The following is a 20,959-nucleotide window of genomic DNA, read 5'->3' as shown; positions in this document are numbered from 1 at the left end:
CCATAGGTGCCTTTGCAGGCGCCCTGGGTTGCGAGGGGGATGGGTCCTCCTCGGAACGTGCAGCCTCTGCCGCCAGAGCATGCAGTCTCTCAACTACAGCGACGGCAGTGGTGCGGTCGCCCTGCATGGTGAGGATACCGGCAGGGGAAGGCATCTTCAAGACCAAATACCCGTAATGGGCAATGGCCATGAAGCGATAGAGAGCCGGCCGGCCAATGATGGCGTTGAACGGAAGGTTTACCTCCGCAACATCGAACTGAACGCTCTCTATGCGGAAGTTCTCCTCGGTCCCGAACGTGACCGGCAGTGTGATGCTCCCTAGAGGGAACACCGGGTGTGGGCCCACTCTGGAGAATGGGCGAGAGGGAGTCAGCTTGGACTCCGGGATCTGCAGCTGCTTGAATGCTCCATAGCTGATGACGTTGAGGCCGGCTCCACCGTCGATCAGCACGTGGTAAAGCCTCACGTTGGATATGACAGGGGCGGTGACTAGAGGTAGTACACCGGCCCCAGCCATATTCTCCGGGCAGTCGGATGGCCCGAAAGAGATGGTGGTGTTCATCCACCTCTGGTGCGGCGCCGCCTTCGGGACCCCCGGCTTCGCCGAAAGGACCTCTCGGCGAAGAGTCTTCACGTCCCGCCGGGAGACAAGCTCCCAGCTTCCACCGTACATTACGTACAGCTTCTTGCGGCGGTCGCCGCTGCTGGAGTCGGAGTTGTCATCGTGGTACACGCACTTCAGCTCCCGAGCGGGGGATTGGTACCCCAGCTCCTTCTCCCCGGGCGCGGCAACGCTGTCGGAGGCCTTCTCCTTGCCGGGCCGCTGGCGAGGAGGAGGTGAGCCGTCCTTAGAGGACTGCTCACATCGCCCACTGACCCGCTTCGCGAGCTTCTGGATCTCGCGGCAGTCAGCGGCGCTGTGGCGAGCGGTGGGATGCACCGGGCATGATCCTCCGCTGCCACCCTACGGGCGTCGACGCTTGCCATGCATGTTCTGGCCCCCATCCGCTGCCGCTGCTGCTGGTGCCGCAGTGGCAGGTGCCGCTATGGCGATGGCTGGTCCGCCAGGCTGCGACTCCCCGCGGCTCCGATTCTTGTTCTTCTTCTTCTTGCCACCGCCCTGAGTGGTAGCAGCGGAGCCACCAGCCTTGGCATCTCCGTCTTGGGGGGGCTGAGTGCCATGCGCGGCCCTCAGCGGCCCTGGCGCACTTGTCTGCCCGGAAGAAAAGCGTGGTAATGCTTTCCACCTTGTGCGTCGCGAGCTTCTCGAGCATGTTCTCGTCACGTACCCCCTGTTGGAAAGCAGTGATAATAGATGCATCGGAGATACGAAGAATGGTACCCCGTACCTTGGTGAAGCGCGAGATGAAGGCCCTGAGCGTCTCCCCGGGTTTCTGCCTCACAGCGTGGAGGTGAGCCTCCACACCATGCTGCTGGTACGCACTGGCGAAGTTCGCAGTGGACCTCGCACAGAGCTCCTCCCAAGGCTGGATCGTCCCAGGAGAAAGGTTCGTGAGCCAAGTCCGGGCTAGCCCAGTCAAGGCTACATGGAAGTAGCTCGACATGACGGCGTCGTTACCACCAGCTGCTGTGATGGCGGTAACGTACACCTACAGGAATTCCGACGGGTTAGTGGTACCGTCGTACTTCTCCGGCAGGTGCGAGCGGAACTTGGACTGCCATGCCACCGCACGGAGGTGATCCGCGAGCGCAACACAGCCTACCCCAGCCACCGGGGCGCCCGACTGTATCCAGGCATTCACCGGAGGCTTGGGTGCCACCGCGTCCAGATCAGCGTTGAGGTTGCGACCCTCGATGTTGAGACGGCGCTCTCGCGCCCTCTCCACAGAGATGCGGGCATCCTCTCCAGCACGCCTACGGTTGAGCTCCGCCCGCAGGTCTTCTGTCTGTGCACCCCTTACTGTGGGGGAGCGCACGGATGCCGACGCACCGCCTTGGCGCCGGTGGTAGGGCACCACCGCATTGCCAGGCGGAGGTTGTTGCCCAGTCCTTGCGGAACTGGGGGAGGCCTGAGCCAGATGGAGGAGGCGGTCAACGTCATCCCGCCACTGCCTCAGGGCGTCTGGCGAGGCTACAGCAGCCGGAGGTTTGCGAAGCAACTCCCTGGCCGTCGCCAACGCTCCGCTGCTCGCAGCTTGTGGGGGCCCTTGACGGGCGCCCTGACTCCTGCCGACAAGCAGCGCGCGCCGCCGCCGATGGTGGCTGTTCCACAGGCACGGTTGCCCCTGGAGCAGGAACGCGAGAGGCATGTGGCGTGGAGGACGCCACTCCCTCTGTCATCTCCATGTCGTCCACCCGAACCATGGAGATGAGCAAGAGATGAACCGAACCAGCTATTGACCCCCTACCTGGCGCGACAAATGTCGTGGTGTGGCAAACCACAGCCGGGTGGCGGAATGCACCCGCCTAAGCCCAGAGGGTGTGTACTCGGGGGTTAGCTAGTGACCAGTTCGATCTCGCTCAAGAACACGATGAACACCAAGGGTTTCGAGTGGTTCGGGCCGCCGGAGCGTAATGCCCTACGTCCACTATGTGTTGTATTGCCTTGCCTCGAGAGAGTCTGCGAGAGCTTGGGCGAGCCTGAGTGTGTGACCTAGCGAGCTTGTCCTGTACAGCGAGCGCCTCTCTTTTATATCTCAAGGGAGGCGCGTACATGGCTGCTGGGTCCCCGACAGGTGGGCCCAACGATGTAGTATAAAATAACATATTGTTCATACATTATGGCGTCGCAGACAAAGGAGATCTCTCTCCTGGATTCCCTTGCCTGCTCCTGGAGTCCCCCGTTCAGCATGTCCAGGCACTGTCTTGTCGGAACGGTGCCAGATGTAGCTAGCGGCGTCGCCTGCCACGTAGCTGAACGGGCTGTGTAGCTTGCGGCGTAGGCGGCATGATGGAAAAGTGCCGTGCCGTCGTATCCCATTAATGCGGTAGACGGGCTCTGTGCGGGTGCGGCTGCACTGTGTATCTCGGTAATACGCGATACACAGTGAGGCCTGACAAAGGCTGCCCCGCGTGCCGTGGTGGCAGAGCACGCCTCAACCACCAGCATTGAATGCGATGAGAGGGCGAGTCTTCCAGCGGAAGGCTCGCGCCTGAACCCGCGCCCGTGCCACTAGGACGCGTGGCGGCTCCGGACCCCCTGGCGGTATGTTGGTTCTACTGCACGGGAGGTCCGGACGGGTGCAGGAGGTCCCGGACCCCTATAGGGGGTCCGAGGCCCCGGCTGCCAGCTCGGAGCTTCCCTTCCGCAGGACACGTGGTGTCTCCGGATCTATCCCACGCGGGGAACGGGTCCGGGGCCGTTTGCCTGGTGGGGTAAGAGCGTGACCCGTGGGGCCTGGCTACTCCGTCCTTTGGGAGTGGTTACGAATAACTACACAGGCCCTGCCTTGCTGCAGTAGGAGTGGGTATCCCTGCTACAGGGTACCGACAGATACCCATTTCATGAGCGCGAATTTCGCCCACAAGCTCTCCCACTTCTATCGTATCAAGATTCTCCTTTTGAAGCATAGCATTGATGATGTTGTATTTGGGCTTCGGAAGGAGCATGAGAATCTTGCGGTTGATGGAGCAACTGTCAATTTTAGAAACTTCAAGAGCATTAATGTCCTTGACAATGACATTCAAGTGAGAATACATATCATTGCAATTTTCATGAGCTAGCATCTTAAAGGAATCATACTTAGCTCTAAACAAGTGATATTTTTGTTCACGAACTTTTGTAGAGCCTTCATGAATTTCAATTAGCTCTTTCCATATATCACTTGCTAAATCCATGTCATTTACTCTAGCAAAGACTTCCTCACTAATGGCTTCGAAAATTGCATTTCTAGCCTTAGCGTTCCATTTTAATTGCTCCGAGGTGGGAGTTCCGGCGAACTCGGTCTTTGTTGCCAACCACACTTCGGGGGCAATCGCATCAAGGTATGCGGCCATACGAACTTTCCAATAGGCAAAGTTCTTTCCCTCGAAGTGAGGCGGCGAACCTCCCATCTTGGCCATAGCTCTAGGCGGTGAAGCCTAATGATCCAAATGAGCAACGAGGCTCTGATGCCAATTGTAAGGATCGATAGACCAAGAGGGGGGGTGAATTGGGCCTTTTTCAAATTTCTAAAGCAATTAAAACAATCTTAACCTATGCAATGCTAGTGAGGCTTAATTCACCAGCCGGCTAACTAAGCAAACTACACAAGCTACTAAAGATACAACAAGAAAAGAAACAAAGCAAGGTAGAGCAAAGTTATGATCTCTAAGGTCAAGCACATGAAAAGTTGCATGAAAGTAAATGCTTGAAATGAAAGAGTGGGCAAGAGATAACCGGATTTTTTCCCGTGGTGTCGATGTGTTGGCACACACACCTAATCCACGTTGTGACACTCACTAAGAGTCTTGTCACCTCCCATGTCACCGAGACTTGGGTGCTCACTAAGAGTCTCCGTCCACCATCCCGGCGTGGTGGAGCTCAAACCACGTACAAACTTCTTCGGGCTCCTACAATCCTTGGCAAGCTCCGGAAGAAAACACCTTCAATCACCAAGATCGTCTAGGTGCTGCCAATCACCAATACACAAGCTCCTAAGCCTTCACTTGACCTACACTCAGTTGGCCCTAGCTCAAGCACACTTGCAACACTTGCAAAGGATGAATTCTTCAAGGTTGAAGCACAAACAAAGTACTAGATCTTCTCTCTTTTGCTCAAAGCACTTTCTCTTCTTCTCAAGGGTGGCCTCAGGTATTCAAGGTGTCAAAGGCAACTGAAATGAGCCAGGGGGTGCCCTTATATAGAGTGGAGGAGGTCACATAGCCGTTGGAAGTTTACTGTAGAAAAACCGTGACCACCGGAAGAACCGACGGGATAGAAAGTATAAGCATCGGTTCAACCGGTCTCTCTGTGTCCAATTAGTAGCCGTTGGAGTTCTGACACAGTATCCACGCTTGCGTCATTGCACCGGTGCATGCTCCGTAGGGGCATCGGTTCAACCGGTGCTGAAGAGGTTCACTGATCAACTCAAACAAGCGTTCTGGAACAAGGTACATCCAATGCACCGGTGCTTTGATTCTGAAGCGTCGGTTCAACCGGTGCTAAAGAGAAGTTGAAGTCCACCAAAACATGCTCTCTGGAACAAAGTACATCTAATGCACCGGTACTTTTCTTGGGACCATCGGTTCAACCGGTGCTATAGAGTTTTTGACTTGATTCCTGCCTGCTTCCAGAGAAGATAGACCGACAGGGCATCAGTCTTTCCGCCAAGCATCGGATGCTCCGATGATAGGGCATCGGTTCAACCGGTGCTGCTGTTTTTCTTTGTTTTCAGCTGAATTGACTTGGATTTGAATGTAACTTCGATTGTTTCTTCTTCCAAGCGTTGTGTTAACTTCTATTGACCATCTTAGACTGTTTTTGAGCGAGTGTGCAAAATTTCTTAGGCCAACTCAATTTTGATCAAGCTACTAACTCATGAACCCCTCTTAATAGTACGATCAAGAACTAGAAACTATAAAACCTAGCTAAATCAAGTGTCCTTCATCTCCTTGTGACACTTGAGACTAGAAAGGTCCTCAATCTTTCAAATTGAGTCCTTGGCACGCATGATTGTTTCGAATTGAGGGGTCTCCTTTCATATTTCATATGAGACTAAACCAGTTATTGAGTTTTCCTTTAAAACACACGTTAGTCGCATACGGTTGTCATTAATCACCGAAACTTACCATTAGCATCTATCGGCCTAGATGCGCTTCACATTGGCCATGCGGTTGTGAGCAACACCTGGAACAACTATGTCGGTACCTCAGGACAAGGGTACCCCCTCTTGCTATGGCAAGACTCATGTAGTTCTCTGTAACTGCACCCTAAGGAGCTGACGGACCCCTAGGTCCGGCCCCATCTCACTGGACCAACAGCCCCGGACCCGCCTCCCGGTCGGGACAGGTCCGGTGTCACCACGTGTCCTGGAGAAGAAAGTGCTCAGGACCAAAACGGCCAGGGGGCCCGGACCCCCCGTGGGTCCGGGATCCCCATAGTAATCCGGACCCCTCACCGGGAGGGAACAGACACCCCGCCTGGGGGGTCCGGAGCCGCCACGTGTCCGCAAGCATGCGCGCGGCTGCCAAGCTTCCTCTGAAAGACTTGCCCACCTACCGCATTTAATGCAGGTGGTTCAGAAGTGCTCTGCCATAGCAGAGCCCAAGGAGACTTTTGACAAGCTGTACTGTTGGTCGCGCGTTACCAAGGTGCACAGTACAGCCGCTGGCGCCACTTATGCCACGCGCGTCAGTCCACTACGCCAGTTAGACATGACAACTCGGTGACAGAGTATCATAACGGCTACGCGGTAGACCCAACAGTCTACGCCGCAACCTACACTGTCTCAACGGGCGTCTCACCGATGGGAAAGGAGAAGACCCCCTCGGTCAGGAAGTCTACAAGACGGCGAAGCGTATCCGGCAAGAGATTCTCCATCACTGTAGCACCATTAGTGCCTATTTAGTATAGAAAACCTCCTTGTTGGGCCCAGCTGTCGGGGTCCAACACCCGTGTACGCGCCCTCCTTGCACTATAAAAGGGGGACGCCCGCTAGAGAATAACTTAGGCCCGGCGGGACAGAGGATAGACTCATTCATACAAGTGCAATGCACCACACAGTGGATGTAGGGTATTACGCTCCGGCGGCCCGAACCACTCTAAACTCGTTTGTTCTTGCGTTCTTGCCCCCGAGCTAGATCGGCCTAATAGCTTGGCACTTCCCCGGGTACTCCCCCTCAGGGAATAGGCGGGTGCACTCCGCCACCCGGCTGTGGGTACCCCCAAAAGCCCACGACAAACTGTGTCAAAGTTCCTGCTCAAGTTATTGAGAGATAGTATTAGTGTCAATTGTGATTTTGAATATATCAAAAGGAAACATATTGAAATCTTGTAAACTTACTTACCTTTTCCCGTCAGGTCGGAGGACCAGTCGGTGCTCTAGAGGTATCGGACAATCGGGGAGCCTCGAGGGGCCTCGTGCCAGACGGCAGGTACGCCCAAGTCCTCCTCCTCCTCCTCGTCCGCCCCATCCTCCTCCTCCTCCTCCTCCTACTCCTCCTGCTCCTGCTCGTGCTCGTGCTCCTCAGCACTGGGATCCTCGTCCTCCTCCTCCTCCTCCTCCTCCTCCTCCGCCACCTCCGCCTCCTCCTCCACAAGAGGAGCACCTCTCCTGCGCCTGCTCCTCCTCCCAGCCCTCCCTCCTGAAGCCGTGCCGGAGCCCTCAGCGGCGTCGCGCGTCGACGAACCCGCTCCACTCCTCCGACTTCTCCTGCCAGCCCGTCGAGTCCTCTGGGATGACTTACCTGCCTGGGTAGATCTGCCGCCCAATAGGTCTGTGAGTGACCTCATCAGACCTCTGCCGCGCCCCGCCATCGCCGAACAATCTCCTGAAATTAAAATGAGTAAATAAATCAGTAGATGTCATTAAAAATAGTACAATTAATATATAAAGTAAGTACAATGACAAAAATAAACAAAAATAGTACAAAAAATTAAGTAGTACGGTTCTTACATGTATTAAAAATAGTCATCATGATCCGGATTAGCCGGATCATATGTCTCATCATCGCTATCACGTGTGTCGATATAATCACCATCGATCTCCATAGGAGGAACACTGTCATTGTCTAAGCGTAATTGCTCTAGTAATTCTAAGTCCTTGACATTGTGAACCTCATCCCCTGCATCGTCGTTATCAATTCTTTCATTGTCCTGTTCCATTCCCATCGCTTCGGTTAAGTCTATCTGAAAAGTCCCATCTAGCCCATCTTCTTGAAAGAACTCACCGGCATATGTGTTTGGGTCTATGTTGTAATCTTCATTGTTCGGGACATGTAATTTACCGTGTGGCGATACCTTGTACACAACATCCCAACCCTTGAGACGATTGTCAGTTTGGCACGGATATGAGAGATAATAAACTTGCATGGCTTGTTGAGCCACAATATAGACATCATCTCCTGGATACACTGACGCTTGTTGAACTTCAACTAGCCCAAGATTCAGAGTCCGTCTCACAGCATGAGGATCAAACCAATGGCATTTGAATATGACAGGTTTCAGAGGTTTCGACCCATGAAATGTGAGTTCGTATATTTCTTCGATTCTTCCATAGTACTCGAGCCCATCGTCTCCTGGCGTAAACACTCCGGAATTTGTGGTCCTTCTATTCGGCCGACTCTGCTCGTGACTTGTTGTGTGGAAACGATATCCATTCACATCATAAGCTCCAAATGACTTGACTCTATAGGCACAACCATTGGCAACCTGACGCAACTCGGCATTCACTGAGGCATCAGTTTGGGTCTGCATGTTCAAGCAGGCCAAATTATGTACACGTCCGAGCAACTTGTAAAATCATACTACGAAAGAGCCACGATGTAGACATTACCTTTTGTTTGAACCAAGAAATAAAATCAGGCTTTCCATTTCATACTGTCCAGAGGGAGGTCAAGAGGGAGGAATTGTCGAATGGATGGTCAAGAGGGAGGAATTATCGATGTTTGTCGAACGAAGAATATTTCTCATTTCTTCTTATCGCGTCTGAATGGATGGTCAAGAGGGAGGAATTGTCTATGTTTGTCGAATGAAGAATATTTCCCACCCTTCCGCAACCATATGAACATCAGAGCTGCCTTGCATACTGGGCAAGGGAACTTTCTGTGAACACACCAGCCGCAGAATATTCCATACGCCGGCAAGTCATGCAGGGAATAATGGTACCAAACATACATCCTAAAGTTTCTCTTTGTAGCTCGATCGTATGTCCAAACCCCTTCCTCCAAAGCATTGAGCAAATCATAAATCAGGGGCTCCATGTAGACACTCATATTATTTCCCGGATGTCCAGGAATTATCAGCGACAAGAATATGTTCTGTCGTTGGAAAATCACGCCGGGAGGGAGATTGAGGGGTATAACGAAGACATGCCAACAAGTGTAAGGTGCAGCCGACATTCCATATGGATTGAAGCCATCTGTTGCTAGGGCAACACGCACATTACGAGCTTCATCTGCTTTGACTCGATGAATCCCGTCAAAGTGGGTCCATGATTCAGCATCGGATGGATGTACAAGCTTATCAGGATTGTATCGAGTTCCCATTTTGTGCCATGTCATCTGTTTCGCGGACACCTCGGTCATCAATAGCCGTTGGATCCTCGGTATGGGCAGAAGGTATCGTAGGACTTTCACGGGGACCGCGAGCTGCCTCTTCTGACCATCACTAGTATCTACCTCTACGAACCTAGAAGATTCACACTTTGGACAGTACTTTGCTTCCGCATGTTCTTTCCTAAACAAGATGCATCCCTTCGGACATGCATGTATCTGCTCATACGGCATCTTCAATGCACGAAGGAGTTTCTGTGCCTCATACATGCTTTTTGGAAGAATGTGACCTTCCGGAAGCAGAGTGCCAATAACTGTCAACATAACATCAAAAACATCTCGACTCAGGGTAAACTAGGACTTCACGGCCATCAGGCGCGCAATGGCATCCAGTTGTGAAACCTTGGTATGCCCATGAAGGGGTTCTTGTGCTGCACCCAACATGTCATAGTACGCCTTCGCGGTTGGCTCTGGCTCCTCCTCGCTATGTTCTCCCTCGAAGTGTGCTTCATGAAAGTCATCTAACATATCTCCTACCCCGGCATTAGCATCATGATCTTCAATGCGTTGCCTAACGACCTCGTTTCTCATACAATTGCCTTCACCATGATAGGTCCATCGGGTACAGTCTCTCGTAAATCCATAATTGCAAAGATGTTGTGTCATGACTTCCCGTGTCTGTCGACGCGTGTTTCCACATTTGGTGCAGGGACACCAAGTGCATGAGCCTCCTTTAACCTTTGCAAATGCTCGATCCAAGAAAGTCTCGGTCTTATGAATCCATTCCAAGGTCAACTCCCCCCTTGTTTCCAACCGGAGTACATCCACGCACAGTCGTCCATACTCTATCATATCAACGAGTAATATAATATACAAGAGAATGTTTGCATCTACACGATGTCCAAACATTCTACTAGGTTAAGATAGGTCCTAATCCCACCCGAAGATGCGTAGCTTGAGTCGATTTCCATGCTCTACTCCGATCCGGGACAGAATTTCGGCAGTATTTCGCCGCTGTCCTCCAAATACACGTCCCGGAAGAGAGATTGTGTATCCAGAGAACAACGGGGAAATGATGCAGATACTCTGTCTCGAATGCGAGTAGAACATGGAAACTAACTCCATCTACGCATCCTCGGGCTGTCCAAAAAACGTGGACAATTCGAAATAGATACGGTCGTACATATGCAAAGTTTTGCATATTTCCATCCGTATCTATTTCGAACGGGAGACGCCTAACTAGGTTACGTGATATACAAATATGCAGTACGAAAAGCGGACTACTCTTGTATGCCTCACCTTGCTATATGGTCCGGTGGTGGAGGCCGGCGACGGGAACTAGGTGGCGGTGCTCGGTCCTGAAAAAAAAGAATAATATGTGTGAAATTATAATCAATAATTTGTTACTATTGGTCATCTCAATAAAAAAAGTATTGAACTACTGTTGTATGCCTCAGATATGTTTCGTTTCATTTGATCTTGAACTTGCAGCATAAGAAATCATCTAAAAAAAGTTCATGATATACATGTAACCATGTGACACATCCAGCCCAACCATCATATCAACACAAACGAGAGTTTGCTTTGGGCATGGATGTGTCACATGGTTTGATGACAATCATGAGAAATATAACCACAAGCTCAAGATCATCATATGCTACCCAGACCAAATCTAGGTAAGAATTTATATCATCACGGGCAACGAGGTTATGTAATCTACTACGAACATTAGATGGAGGCAGGGTCTTTTGCACGTGCTCACCTAGGGCGAGATGGTCGGTCGTGAAGTAGTGGACGTCGGCGACGCGTCAAGCGTGGGCGCGGGGAGCGGGGAGCGTCGGCGCGGCGACCGTGGTGACAGGCGAGTGGCCACCAGGGGCGCGACGTGCGTGGCCGCGGCGAGTGTGACCGCGGCGAGCGCCGAGCCTGGGCGCGGCGACCAGCAACCGGCAGCGAGGGCGTCGGCGTCCGGGTGGCGAGCGCCGGCGAGGCCGAGCCCGGGCGCGAGCGTGGCAGGCCCAGCTCGAGCACCGGTGAGGGAGGTGGCGTAACAGCCCCGCCGGCCGACCATCCTTTGGCGAGAGGCCAAGAGTGTCGACATCGGGCTCGCGAGCGCCGTCGAGGCCGTTGGCGGGCCGAGTGCCGGCGCCGGGTGGCGACCCCGCGGCCGTCTGGGCTCGGCAGCATGCTTCGGTGACCGGCAGGCGCGAGCGTGGCGGGGCCGACGTGCGGGCGAGGGTGGCGGGGGCGGCGTGCGGCGTGGGCGAGCGTGCGGCCGTGCGGCGAGCGTGCGGCCGTGCGGCGTGCGTGCGGGCGTGCGGCGGCAGCGCGCGGGTGAGCGGCGCCACGCGGGCAAGCGGAGGCGGGCGAGCGTGCTGGCGTGCGGCAGCGGCGGGAGGGAGCGCGGCGGCGGTGTGCGGGCGGGGCGAGCGCGGTGGCGGAAGCAGAGTGCGAGTGTGGCGTGTGTGGTGTGTGAGTGTCTGAGGCAGCCGTTGAAAGGGGGTAAGGGAGGCGGGCTTTGCCGTGTGCGTCGATCTGGCCCACGGCAATGACACCACCTTTGCCGTGAGCCTCCGATCCAGCACACGGCAAAGGCATGTCTTTGCCGTGTGCCCCGGGCAAGGCACACGGCAAAGAATATTTTTTTCCTTCCTAATTATGTTTAATTAGTGTTTCCACTATTGTTTAACTAGTGTTTCAACTTCTGTAGTAAATAAGTAATAATTCAAAAAATGTATCATTCATTTCGTGCAAGAATAAATACTTCTTGCTTCATTATCACATGCGGATTAAATGTACTATTTCATGCTATTTGAATCCGATATGTAACAGCTGAATCACCATTACATGTTTAACTAAAATTTGTTCAAAACACTCTACATATCACAAAAAAATCACTCAACATTTTCTGTTCTATGATTGCACTGGAAAAATCATTATTTCATGCAGTTACACCTCCATTTCAATGTATATCACATGGTAATATTTAATGGAGACAAGATATAAAAAATAACAAATAAATCTACAAAATTATAAATTTTGGCATGATAGATTCTAAGATGTGTATTGCATGTACAAAAATTTTTGAAGTCAACACCCAATTCGACTATCACTTTCACTTGAAATATCAACAGCTCCTTCTCAACTCTATATATCTTCTTTGAAGATACTTCGGTTTATAAGGAGTATATGCGATAACTTGTGCTAAACATTTTCAAAAAAAAAATTCCATAGCCTCCTTTTATAAAATCATGATAGCATAACAAATCTTATATTTTTCAGAGTAAGTTTGCTTTTTATAGAATTTAAAAATTATTGGGGCACATGGTTCATGGCATGGCTCATGAGCAAGATCTTCAAATTTTGCATCCATTTTTTAGATTAGAGCTCAAATGGGGAAAAATGATGTGAACAACATTTTTTTGCTTCATTAATACTCTATTCACAATTATTGCAGTTCAAAGTCTACTTATTCTCTAATATTCCTTTTCACAAAATAGAAATGTTAAATATAGCAAAATGACCGAAAAAATTACCAAAACTAAATGTAGAGTCACACGTACAATATAGAGATAAACAAAAAAGTTTCAAACAGAAAACTAATTTTTTAAAGTCAAATTTGCCGTGTGCTTAACAAAAACACACGGCAAAGAAGACTCTTTTGCCGTGTGTATATGTTTACCATATGCTTTATTGCTCGGCACACAGCAAAGATAGGGCTATGCCGTGTGTCCATTTGTTTGCCGTGTGCCTGTATATTTGTCGTGTGCTACATTTTAAGCACACGGCAAAGAATCTGTTTGCTGTGTGCCCGACAAAATGCACACGGTAAATCTTCTCGCACAGGGTAAAAATGGCGTCTCCCGTAGTGGTGCCATCTGGTGAGCTCCGAATTCCTCAACGCATCTCGCATGCGGATGCTCCAAAGAGCACAAATTCCGTATGCACTTACCCTAAACGAGCTGGACAAACAGGTGACTTTCAGAAAAAGGCGCCACGAATACAAAAATGCTAGTGGTACTAGCACCAGACCAGCGCACACAAAAGCCATGGGGCCCCCGCGGGTGGCCTCGCGAATTAGGTAGCCACCACCGAGCTTTTCCTCGCGCGGGCTAGCTTTTTATCATGATGAAAGGATGAGGACTGTTGCTGCATCCGTTCCCAATTCCAAAGCGCCGAAATGATGTAGGGCTTGTTGTTCGGTTACACACGATTTCATCCCGAGCCTGGCATGATAGAAACAATAAGAAATATAATAAGAGGTCCGGATTTATTTCGGGTCGAAAACTATTTGCAATAAAATAAGCTCATAATAGATATAATAAAAGACTCGGATTCATTCCCCATCTCTAGACTCATGGATTGATTCCGAGTCTCTTGTTGTATCTATTGTGAACTTATTTTGTTGCAAGTAGTTTTCGACTCGAAATAAATTCAAATATCTTGTTATATCTCTTATTATTTCTATTATTTCGGGTCCGGAATAAAACCGTGTGCAACCGAACAAGACTTAGGTGGCCACCGGGGCCTTTGGATCTTTCTCGGGGAGGAGGAGGAGGAGAAGATAGGCACCAACGCTATAAAAGAAGCTTCCCCCCTTCTCATTTGGGGCCTGAGCAACCCGCAACCACCGCACGTTAGGTATCGAGGCAAGAACAGAGCAGGGCAGGGCAGAGCAAAGCAAAGCAAGGCGACTGCCAAGTCTATCGTTGGAAAGAAGGTTCAGAGATGGAGGGGTCGACGACTGAAGGGCATGTGGTCGGGATCCCGGTGAGCAGCAGGGCTTACGGCATCGAGGAGCCGGAGTTCCGGGAGGAACAGACGCCCGATCATGGAGAATTCCCGAGCTCCTTCCAATCCAGCTACGGTGAGAGCCGGACCCCTGCTCTTTATCTGTTCGATTTCGGTTCACTGCAAGCAAGATGAGGAGGAAGAAACCAAGAAAAGCATGCGCTGATCAAAGTTGCTTATCGCTTCCTTTCAGATGCGAACAGCTCCACGACGACCGCCGACCGGCCGACGAGCAAGCATGCCAGGAAGGGAGACAAGATCGCTCAGGGCATCAAAGAGCATGGTAATTTACGACCCTTGTTTTCTCCCACACGGGGCAGCTGGAAAAGTAGTAGCTGAGGATGCTTTGTCCTCGGCCATGGCTTTGGGAAAGTAGACTGAAGTTGCCTGCCTGCTGCTCCGATGCGTCTGTCTCTGCAGTGATGCTCGGGCCCAAACTCTCCGACACTGTTAAGGGGAAGCTCACGCTGGGCGCCAAGATCCTCCAGGCCGGCGGCGTGGAGAAGGTGTTCCGGCAGTGGTTCTCCGTGGACAAGAACGAGAAGCTGCTCAGGGCCTCGCAGTGCTACCTCTCGACGACGGCCGGCCCGATCGCCGGGCTGCTCCTCGTGTCCACGGCGCGGGTGGCCTTCCGCAGCGACCGGACCCTGGCGGTGTCCTCCCCGCGCGGCGACAAGGCGCGCGTGCCCTACAAGGTCACCATCCCGCTGCGGAAGGTGAAGGCGGTGCGCCCCAGCGAGAACAAGCACCGGCCGGAGCAGAAGTACGTGCAGCTCGTCACCAACGACGGCTTCGAGTTCTGGTTCCTGGGCTTCGTCAGCTACAACCGGTCGCTGCACTACCTGGAGCAGGCCGTCGCGTACGCGCAGCAGCAGGCGCAATGACGGCGGGGGCTCGACGCACGCGTAGCGTGGTGGAGCTGCTGCTGCTGCTGCTGATGATGATGATGATGATGATGGGGAGTGGTTTCTTCTTGTGCGCGCCGTGTGTCGTCGTCGTCGTGTAAGTTGGGATAGTTCTGTCTGTGTATGTGTAGGGCTGCAGCATGTCGTTGTACATTTGGGGATCGGTCGCCTCGCAGATTAATCGGCGGTGGCTAGCAAGTTGGTTGGAGGCGATCGATCAAGGGCATGTGATCTTTTTGGGGGTTTGGGGAAGAGGAAAATTCATGAATTTGCATCAGAAAATGGTTGTGCGCCGATGGCAAAAGTGCCATTAATATCCATTCTTTTCCCAGAAAAAAAAGGTGTGCTGAAATGGGATTGTGCTATCAGAGGCCTCTGAAAATTTTCGTTTTTAGGACAGAAATGCCTGGTTACTTCGCGGTGTAAATTGTTGTGCAGGATGGTACCAGATCGATTCGTAGCTGCTTATCTTTGTTGCGTTGAGGTGATGTCTGAAGAATTCCGACATTAAGCGTGTTCACCAGTCACCACACTTATGTCCAAGTACTGCACTTTGTATGCTAGTCTCTGCAGATGATATCTGACAGAGAGACTGAATTCAATTAAACTGATTTCATGCAAATTCCAGCTTAAACGAATTGAATTCATTCACCTCTCTTCATTACGAAATCCAGTCCTATTCAGTCTGCATAACCGGAATGATGTGGAAGTGGAACACAAACTGTCCCACCTTGGTTAGATAAACAGGAGAAGAATCAGCGCGTGGGAGGACCACGTAATGGTTTCAGACACCCGAAGTCATCAGAAAAACAAAGCACTTTTCTCTGACTGGAAGTTGGCACATATCCGACAGAAAAAAGATTGGAATTCAATCCACTGTTTCCATTCAAAATCCAGACTGAAATAAATTGAACTCAATTCACTGGTTGTACAAAAAAAAATCTGTCTTATTCAGTCAGGGGCCTGCACTGATGGAGTAGCAAACAAGGGGTCGAGCTTGGTTAGGTGAACAAGAGAAAAATCATTAGTGGACGATCACATACTAGATACAGACACGAAGAAGAACAGAAAACAAAATTCCTGTGACCTACACAGTCAGTTACCTTGCAAACTAAGCTTTCTGATCCATCCGCGCACCAGAATTCTAATGCTGCCATTTTGGTCACTTGTACCATATTCTAGAGGTATATGAACGACAATTAAAAAAAAAGCTTTAACCTACCCGGACCTGAATGGGTCAAGTTGGAGCCATGCATGGCTGACGACGACTCTGTCCAAGTCAGCAATGCCGATTCAGATCCTCTGCAGTGCTGCGTTCAAACCTTAGCACCGAAGCGCCGAATGGAGATCCTTTGTTTGGAGGCCGAGCGAACAGACGATACGCGCTTCAACCTTTGGCTTGGTCCTTCTGTTCCGTCATTTCACTTCCATCTCTGGATGAACAAGGTGCTTTGTCTGTCGGGCTGCTTTGGACCATCAGAATCAGGTAACCCACTTTCAGAATCTCCACACAGTTATCCGAGGAGATGGCCTTTATCAGTTGGGCCTAAGGGCCTTTCACTCACTTGGGAAGGCAAAAACCAAAAAGGGCCATGCAACCACAGTTTGTCTTGGCCATGAAGTTATCGCCAAGAAGAGGCGCGAAGGGCGCCATTGGAGCAACATCACCTCATGGTTTACAGAAATGAGAGAGGGACCTAAAGAGAAATGGGGTCGCCTTGCATTTGCTCCAACCCTAAAAAACTCGCCTCTAATTTAGTTTCTAGAAACGAAAATGATCCCTGCAACTTGCATCTTCTTCTCCAAAGCAGCTGCAAAGCTGGCCTGCCTGGACTCTGAAATGGATATCTCCCGGAGTTTTCGCTCCTTTCCGCTGAAAAGACAACGCTGTTGGACTGAAGACATTGCACCGGGGCGAGGAACCTCCGACAGAAACCAACAGGCTCCACTACCTACAGTGGCAGAATTCCATGGCGGCGTCGACACGAACGCCCATGACTAGGATCTGCCGAGATCGACGCCGAAAGGGCCCAGCTCGTCAGTCCCCACCCCCGAGCTTTTCCACATCGCACGGCGCCGGCGAGCGTACTTGTTAAACTCCCCCGGGGATCGCCTTGCCGACGCAGAAATGGCAGAGGAGGAGGAAGGCTGCCCCTGGCCCTGCAGCCAGGATCCCCTCCGCCTGCCGGCGCAACCGCGGACAAGGACAGCGCGGCGCCGGCGGCCTACCGCGAGCGCGGCTGGGGCACCGCCGCACCGGCACGTAGCTGGCCGAGGCGGCCGTGCTGAGTCCGAATCGGTGCCGCGTGGGACGCGACCCCGACCCGGCCGACTTCGTTGACCGAAGAGGCGAAGAGATGGCCAGGGCCCAGGTGGGTGGAGCGGTGAGCCGGTGACTTACTTCGGTTGGGAGGGAAACCGGATGAGAAAGGAGACCGGTCGGAGGTCGGAGCTGCTACGCGCCTGGACTTCCGATCCCGAAGTGACCAAAACCAGAGAGATTTTTTCGCTGGAAAAAGGGCGTCGTTTTACACGATGGATCGTCATGGCTCTGCATCATCCATCCATAGGCCACGGGACATGGGGCCTTTTTTCTGTCCGCCTGCTTTTGCAGTCGAGTTCTTCCCTTTGTTTTCGCTTTTGGGACGAGATGGGGGAGCATTTTCTTCTGCTATGGCCTATGAGTCGGATCATGTGGATAAAGTAGTACTAGGTCACTACGAGCCCATTGAATATTCATCGGGTCCTCCTCCTCCTCCTCGCCGCATCCTCTCATGGTGGCTGGTTCCCCTTACCCCCTATGGTCATAGTCCTATGAAGAAGGCGTATTTTTTCCCCCTTGTTTTCCTTTTGAGAAAAAGGTTCCCGCATGTCTCCAGTGGCCTGTGTCATCTTCATGCATCGTTCACACAGAGCTTCTCCACATGCGCCACACCAACGTCGTCTCCACCTTGTGCCTGTGCCACCCTCGAATGAGCAAATCTGGAGTGCGCCGATGCTGAGGCTGCGTGGACACCATCTCTTTGCAGTTTCGATTAGAAGGTTCTTAACGTACCTGCCGGATGCTTTTCTCTCAACTCAAAACACTCAACAACAAACTGATCAAAATAAATAAAATGTTCATGATCAAAGGCTAACGGTAGGTACTAGGTACAGGTACCCGAAAAAACAAATTAAAGCACCCTAAAATCTCCATACATTAGATCCTAGGGCCCTACGCCCCTACCCGGCATGGCACCACAAATCTTTTCCCGTAACCCGGCGCACGCTAAGCTAGCCAGGATCGTGCGAGCACATGGGTGCTTCTCCGAAAGCGGCGAGCCATCCGCCGCGCCGCGCCGCGCCACCTGTCCCCGCGCCGCGGCGGCCGTCGACAAGTGCGGCGAGGCCTCCACGGCGGCGCGCGGCGGAAAGAAGCAATATCCTGCGGCGGTTGGCCTGGCCGCGCGCGCGCACGATCGAAGTCGAAGGAAAAGCTCGGAGGCGGATGACACAGAGGCACGCCAAAGCCTGGCCCTTTTCGCGAACATGGATGCATGGACCGCCTGCTTTTTCCGGCGCCGGTGAGCCGGTGCTGACTAAGCACGGATCCACCCCGCCTTTTGCCCCAAGATTTCATAACCCCGGCGGCTTATAAAACCGGCGCCCCGGCCTCGCCGTCTCGAGCCACCTAACCTTACACAAACGCACAAGCGCTCGCTCTCTCACACGCACCGTGGGAAGAATCCAGTAGAGGGCGTGGAAGGGGAGAGCCATGAAGATGTCGAGCGGCAGCCACGTGATCGGAGTGCCCGTCACCGCCAAGACGTACGCCATCGAGGAGGCGGCGAGGGACCGGCCGGCGGCGGCAGCGGCGGCTAAGAAGGACGGCGATCGCCTCGCGGTCTCGCTGACGCACCCGAGCCCCTACACGCCTTTCGGCATCAAGCACGGTACGTCGTCCTCGATCCGACGCTGATCAAGATTGTTGCTGCCTTGCATCATCACTGCTACCTACTTGATGCTAACAGCAAGTTCACACGCCGATATGGTTTTCAGGCAGCAAGGGCCAGGTGATCCACTGGGTGAACAAGCTGGGAAGACGAGCTCAGAGCTTCAGGGACCATGGTGAGTAGAGTACTCCTTAGTAGCCAACAGTAGCAGTGGATGATGCAACAGATCGAGCCGACGTGTTCGTGAGCTGATGATGTGTTTCGTGTGCGCAGTGACACTGGGGCCGAAGCTCTCGGAGACGGTGAAGGGGAAACTGAGCCTGGGCGCGAGGATCCTGCAGGCCGGCGGCTTGGAGCGCGCGTTCCGGCACGCGTTCCCGGCCGAGAGAGGCGAGCGGCTGGTGAAGGCCCACCAGTGCTACCTCTACACCACCGGCGGCCCCATCGCCGGGATGCTCTTCGTCTCCACCCGCAGGATCGCCTTCCGCAGCGACCGCTCCCTGGCCGTCACCTCCCCGGCCGGCGACGTCGTGGCCCGGGTCCCCTACAAGGTGGTGGTCCCCCTGCGGCGGATCAAGCGGGTGAGGCCCAGCGAGAGCGCCGACAAGCCGGAGCACAAGTACATCCAGGTGGCCACGGTGGACGGCTTCGAGTTCTGGTTCATGGGCTTCGTCAGCTACCAGAGATGCTGCAAGTACATGGTGCACCTGATGGACATCTCCGGCGATCTGTGACGTGGCCGGCGCGGCGCCGGCGCGGGCGGGGGTCGAGGCGTGTCCGGCCGGCCGGTCGCCGTGGATCGGAGGTTCCGTGCGCCCTGTCAGTAGTAAGGCAGTCGAAGTGATGAAGTTTGAGGGCTACCGTGCACGCGCAGCAACGTCTTGTTGTTGGAACGTTGGTAGCCTCGAGCTGCTCCACCACTTTTTTTTTTATGGGGGCACGTTCCTTCCGCTTGCGATTCGGATTGGTTAGCAATTGTGTGGTCGCCCAAGTTCTGTTAACTAGTGCTGTAGGATTGATGATGCTTGGACCAAGGAACTTGGTTTCGCCAAATGAAAATATATTTGAATGATTCTCAGGATGACAAGGATTAAGTTTCTGTTTTTTCATCCCGCGCTCTGAGTTTTTTTTTTCTTTCGATGTGTCGCATAGACAAGGATAAACTATGACGCATGTCATTTCTTCTAGGAAATGAATAATCTTCACTCCAAACTCTTCTCGTTACCCATTAGCAGCATCGCCATATTATTCGATTGACCTACTGCTTTGACACGATTTTTCTGGCTCTACACTCCACTTGTAATGTACAGTTCGCTCTTTTTGCAGAGCTCCAAGCAGAATCTAGGCTGAATACAGGAGAAGCTCTGCCAAAATAGGTTTTTTGAGAGAAGTTATTCTATGTTGATTCTATGGAGTAATTGTTTAAAATAAACTAAGGAGCTAGAAGTTGAAAAAAAAGTAGCTTCTCCTGATTCAGTTCTCACATTGGATCTTTTTCCTAATACAAAGTTAATCCTAAAGAATCATTAAGAATTAATTTTCACCTAGTGAATCACTTCTCTCAAAGAATTAGCTTGCATAGAGAATTATAATCAGTTGTTCTAAAAAAAAGAGAATTATAATCAGTTTTTTTCTTTTCTTTTTTTTCTCAAATACGCGCGCAGCATATCATTGTATTAAGATGAAAGAAATCGGTACAATATTCGGTTACAACCCAGATGAAACGGACTCCAAATGGACACAAGCCGGCAAGCCACCTGAACACAACCTGAAAGATAAACTCCAACATGAACTACTCACATCTCGCACAACCTAAACGACCGGCTTTAATCGTAGCCCTCAGTCAATGCTCCATCCCATGGAGGGAGAGCTCTCGCTCTTGTTCTTCAACATCGAAAACAAGTCCTGCAATGCGTCCACATGGTGCGGCGGAGGTTCGCGAAAGAAATTATCCACCGCTTCCTCCACCGAAGCCGCCAAGGGCAGAGGCGCGCCAACCTCACCGAGTCGGCGCATCAGGAGCACCGCCCCTCGCTGAGCCGTCTTGACGGCCGAGAGAGGGTCCAAGGCTTGGCGACGGCTTCTCCTGAGGCCAGATGCCTCAGATGAAGGCAGCAGAGGAGGCGCGTCGACGAGGACAGGGTCAACTCAACGGCGACGAGACGGCATGTCCACAAG

General features: G+C 52.2%; 2 protein-coding genes across 2 annotated transcripts; both read left to right on the top strand.

The window, feature by feature from the left end:
* The first annotated feature begins 13,701 nt into the window (after positions 1–13,701).
* Positions 13,702–15,214, top strand: LOC120710089 (putative GEM-like protein 8). Its single transcript, XM_039995746.1, has 3 exons — positions 13,702–14,020; positions 14,138–14,227; positions 14,365–15,214. The coding sequence occupies exons 1-3, from the start codon at positions 13,882–13,884 to the stop codon at positions 14,826–14,828; spliced, it is 693 nt and encodes a 230-aa protein (XP_039851680.1). The 5' UTR covers positions 13,702–13,881; the 3' UTR covers positions 14,829–15,214.
* A 3,291-nt stretch (positions 15,215–18,505) lies between these two features.
* LOC120710081 (GEM-like protein 4) lies at positions 18,506–19,875 on the top strand. Its single transcript, XM_039995732.1, has 3 exons — positions 18,506–18,781; positions 18,888–18,956; positions 19,055–19,875. The coding sequence occupies exons 1-3, from the start codon at positions 18,604–18,606 to the stop codon at positions 19,513–19,515; spliced, it is 708 nt and encodes a 235-aa protein (XP_039851666.1). The 5' UTR covers positions 18,506–18,603; the 3' UTR covers positions 19,516–19,875.
* The last annotated feature ends 1,084 nt before the right edge of the window (positions 19,876–20,959 follow it).

The sequence above is a fragment of the Panicum virgatum genome, chromosome 1K (genome assembly GCF_016808335.1).
Source record: "Panicum virgatum strain AP13 chromosome 1K, P.virgatum_v5, whole genome shotgun sequence".
NCBI lineage: Eukaryota > Viridiplantae > Streptophyta > Magnoliopsida > Poales > Poaceae > Panicum > Panicum virgatum.
Note: the sequence above shows the minus strand (reverse complement) of the source record. Positions and strands in the feature narration are given on the sequence as shown.

Coding starts and splice junctions, on each gene's coding strand:
- LOC120710089 (XM_039995746.1), top strand. CDS start 13,882: ATGGAGGGGTCGACGACTGAAGGGCATGTGGTCGGGATCCCGGTGAGC. Junction 14,021..14,137: donor CTCCTTCCAATCCAGCTACG/GTGAGAGCCGGA, acceptor GCTTCCTTTCAG/ATGCGAACAGCTCCACGACG. Junction 14,228..14,364: donor TCAGGGCATCAAAGAGCATG/GTAATTTACGAC, acceptor CTGTCTCTGCAG/TGATGCTCGGGCCCAAACTC.
- LOC120710081 (XM_039995732.1), top strand. CDS start 18,604: ATGAAGATGTCGAGCGGCAGCCACGTGATCGGAGTGCCCGTCACCGCC. Junction 18,782..18,887: donor GCCTTTCGGCATCAAGCACG/GTACGTCGTCCT, acceptor TATGGTTTTCAG/GCAGCAAGGGCCAGGTGATC. Junction 18,957..19,054: donor TCAGAGCTTCAGGGACCATG/GTGAGTAGAGTA, acceptor TCGTGTGCGCAG/TGACACTGGGGCCGAAGCTC.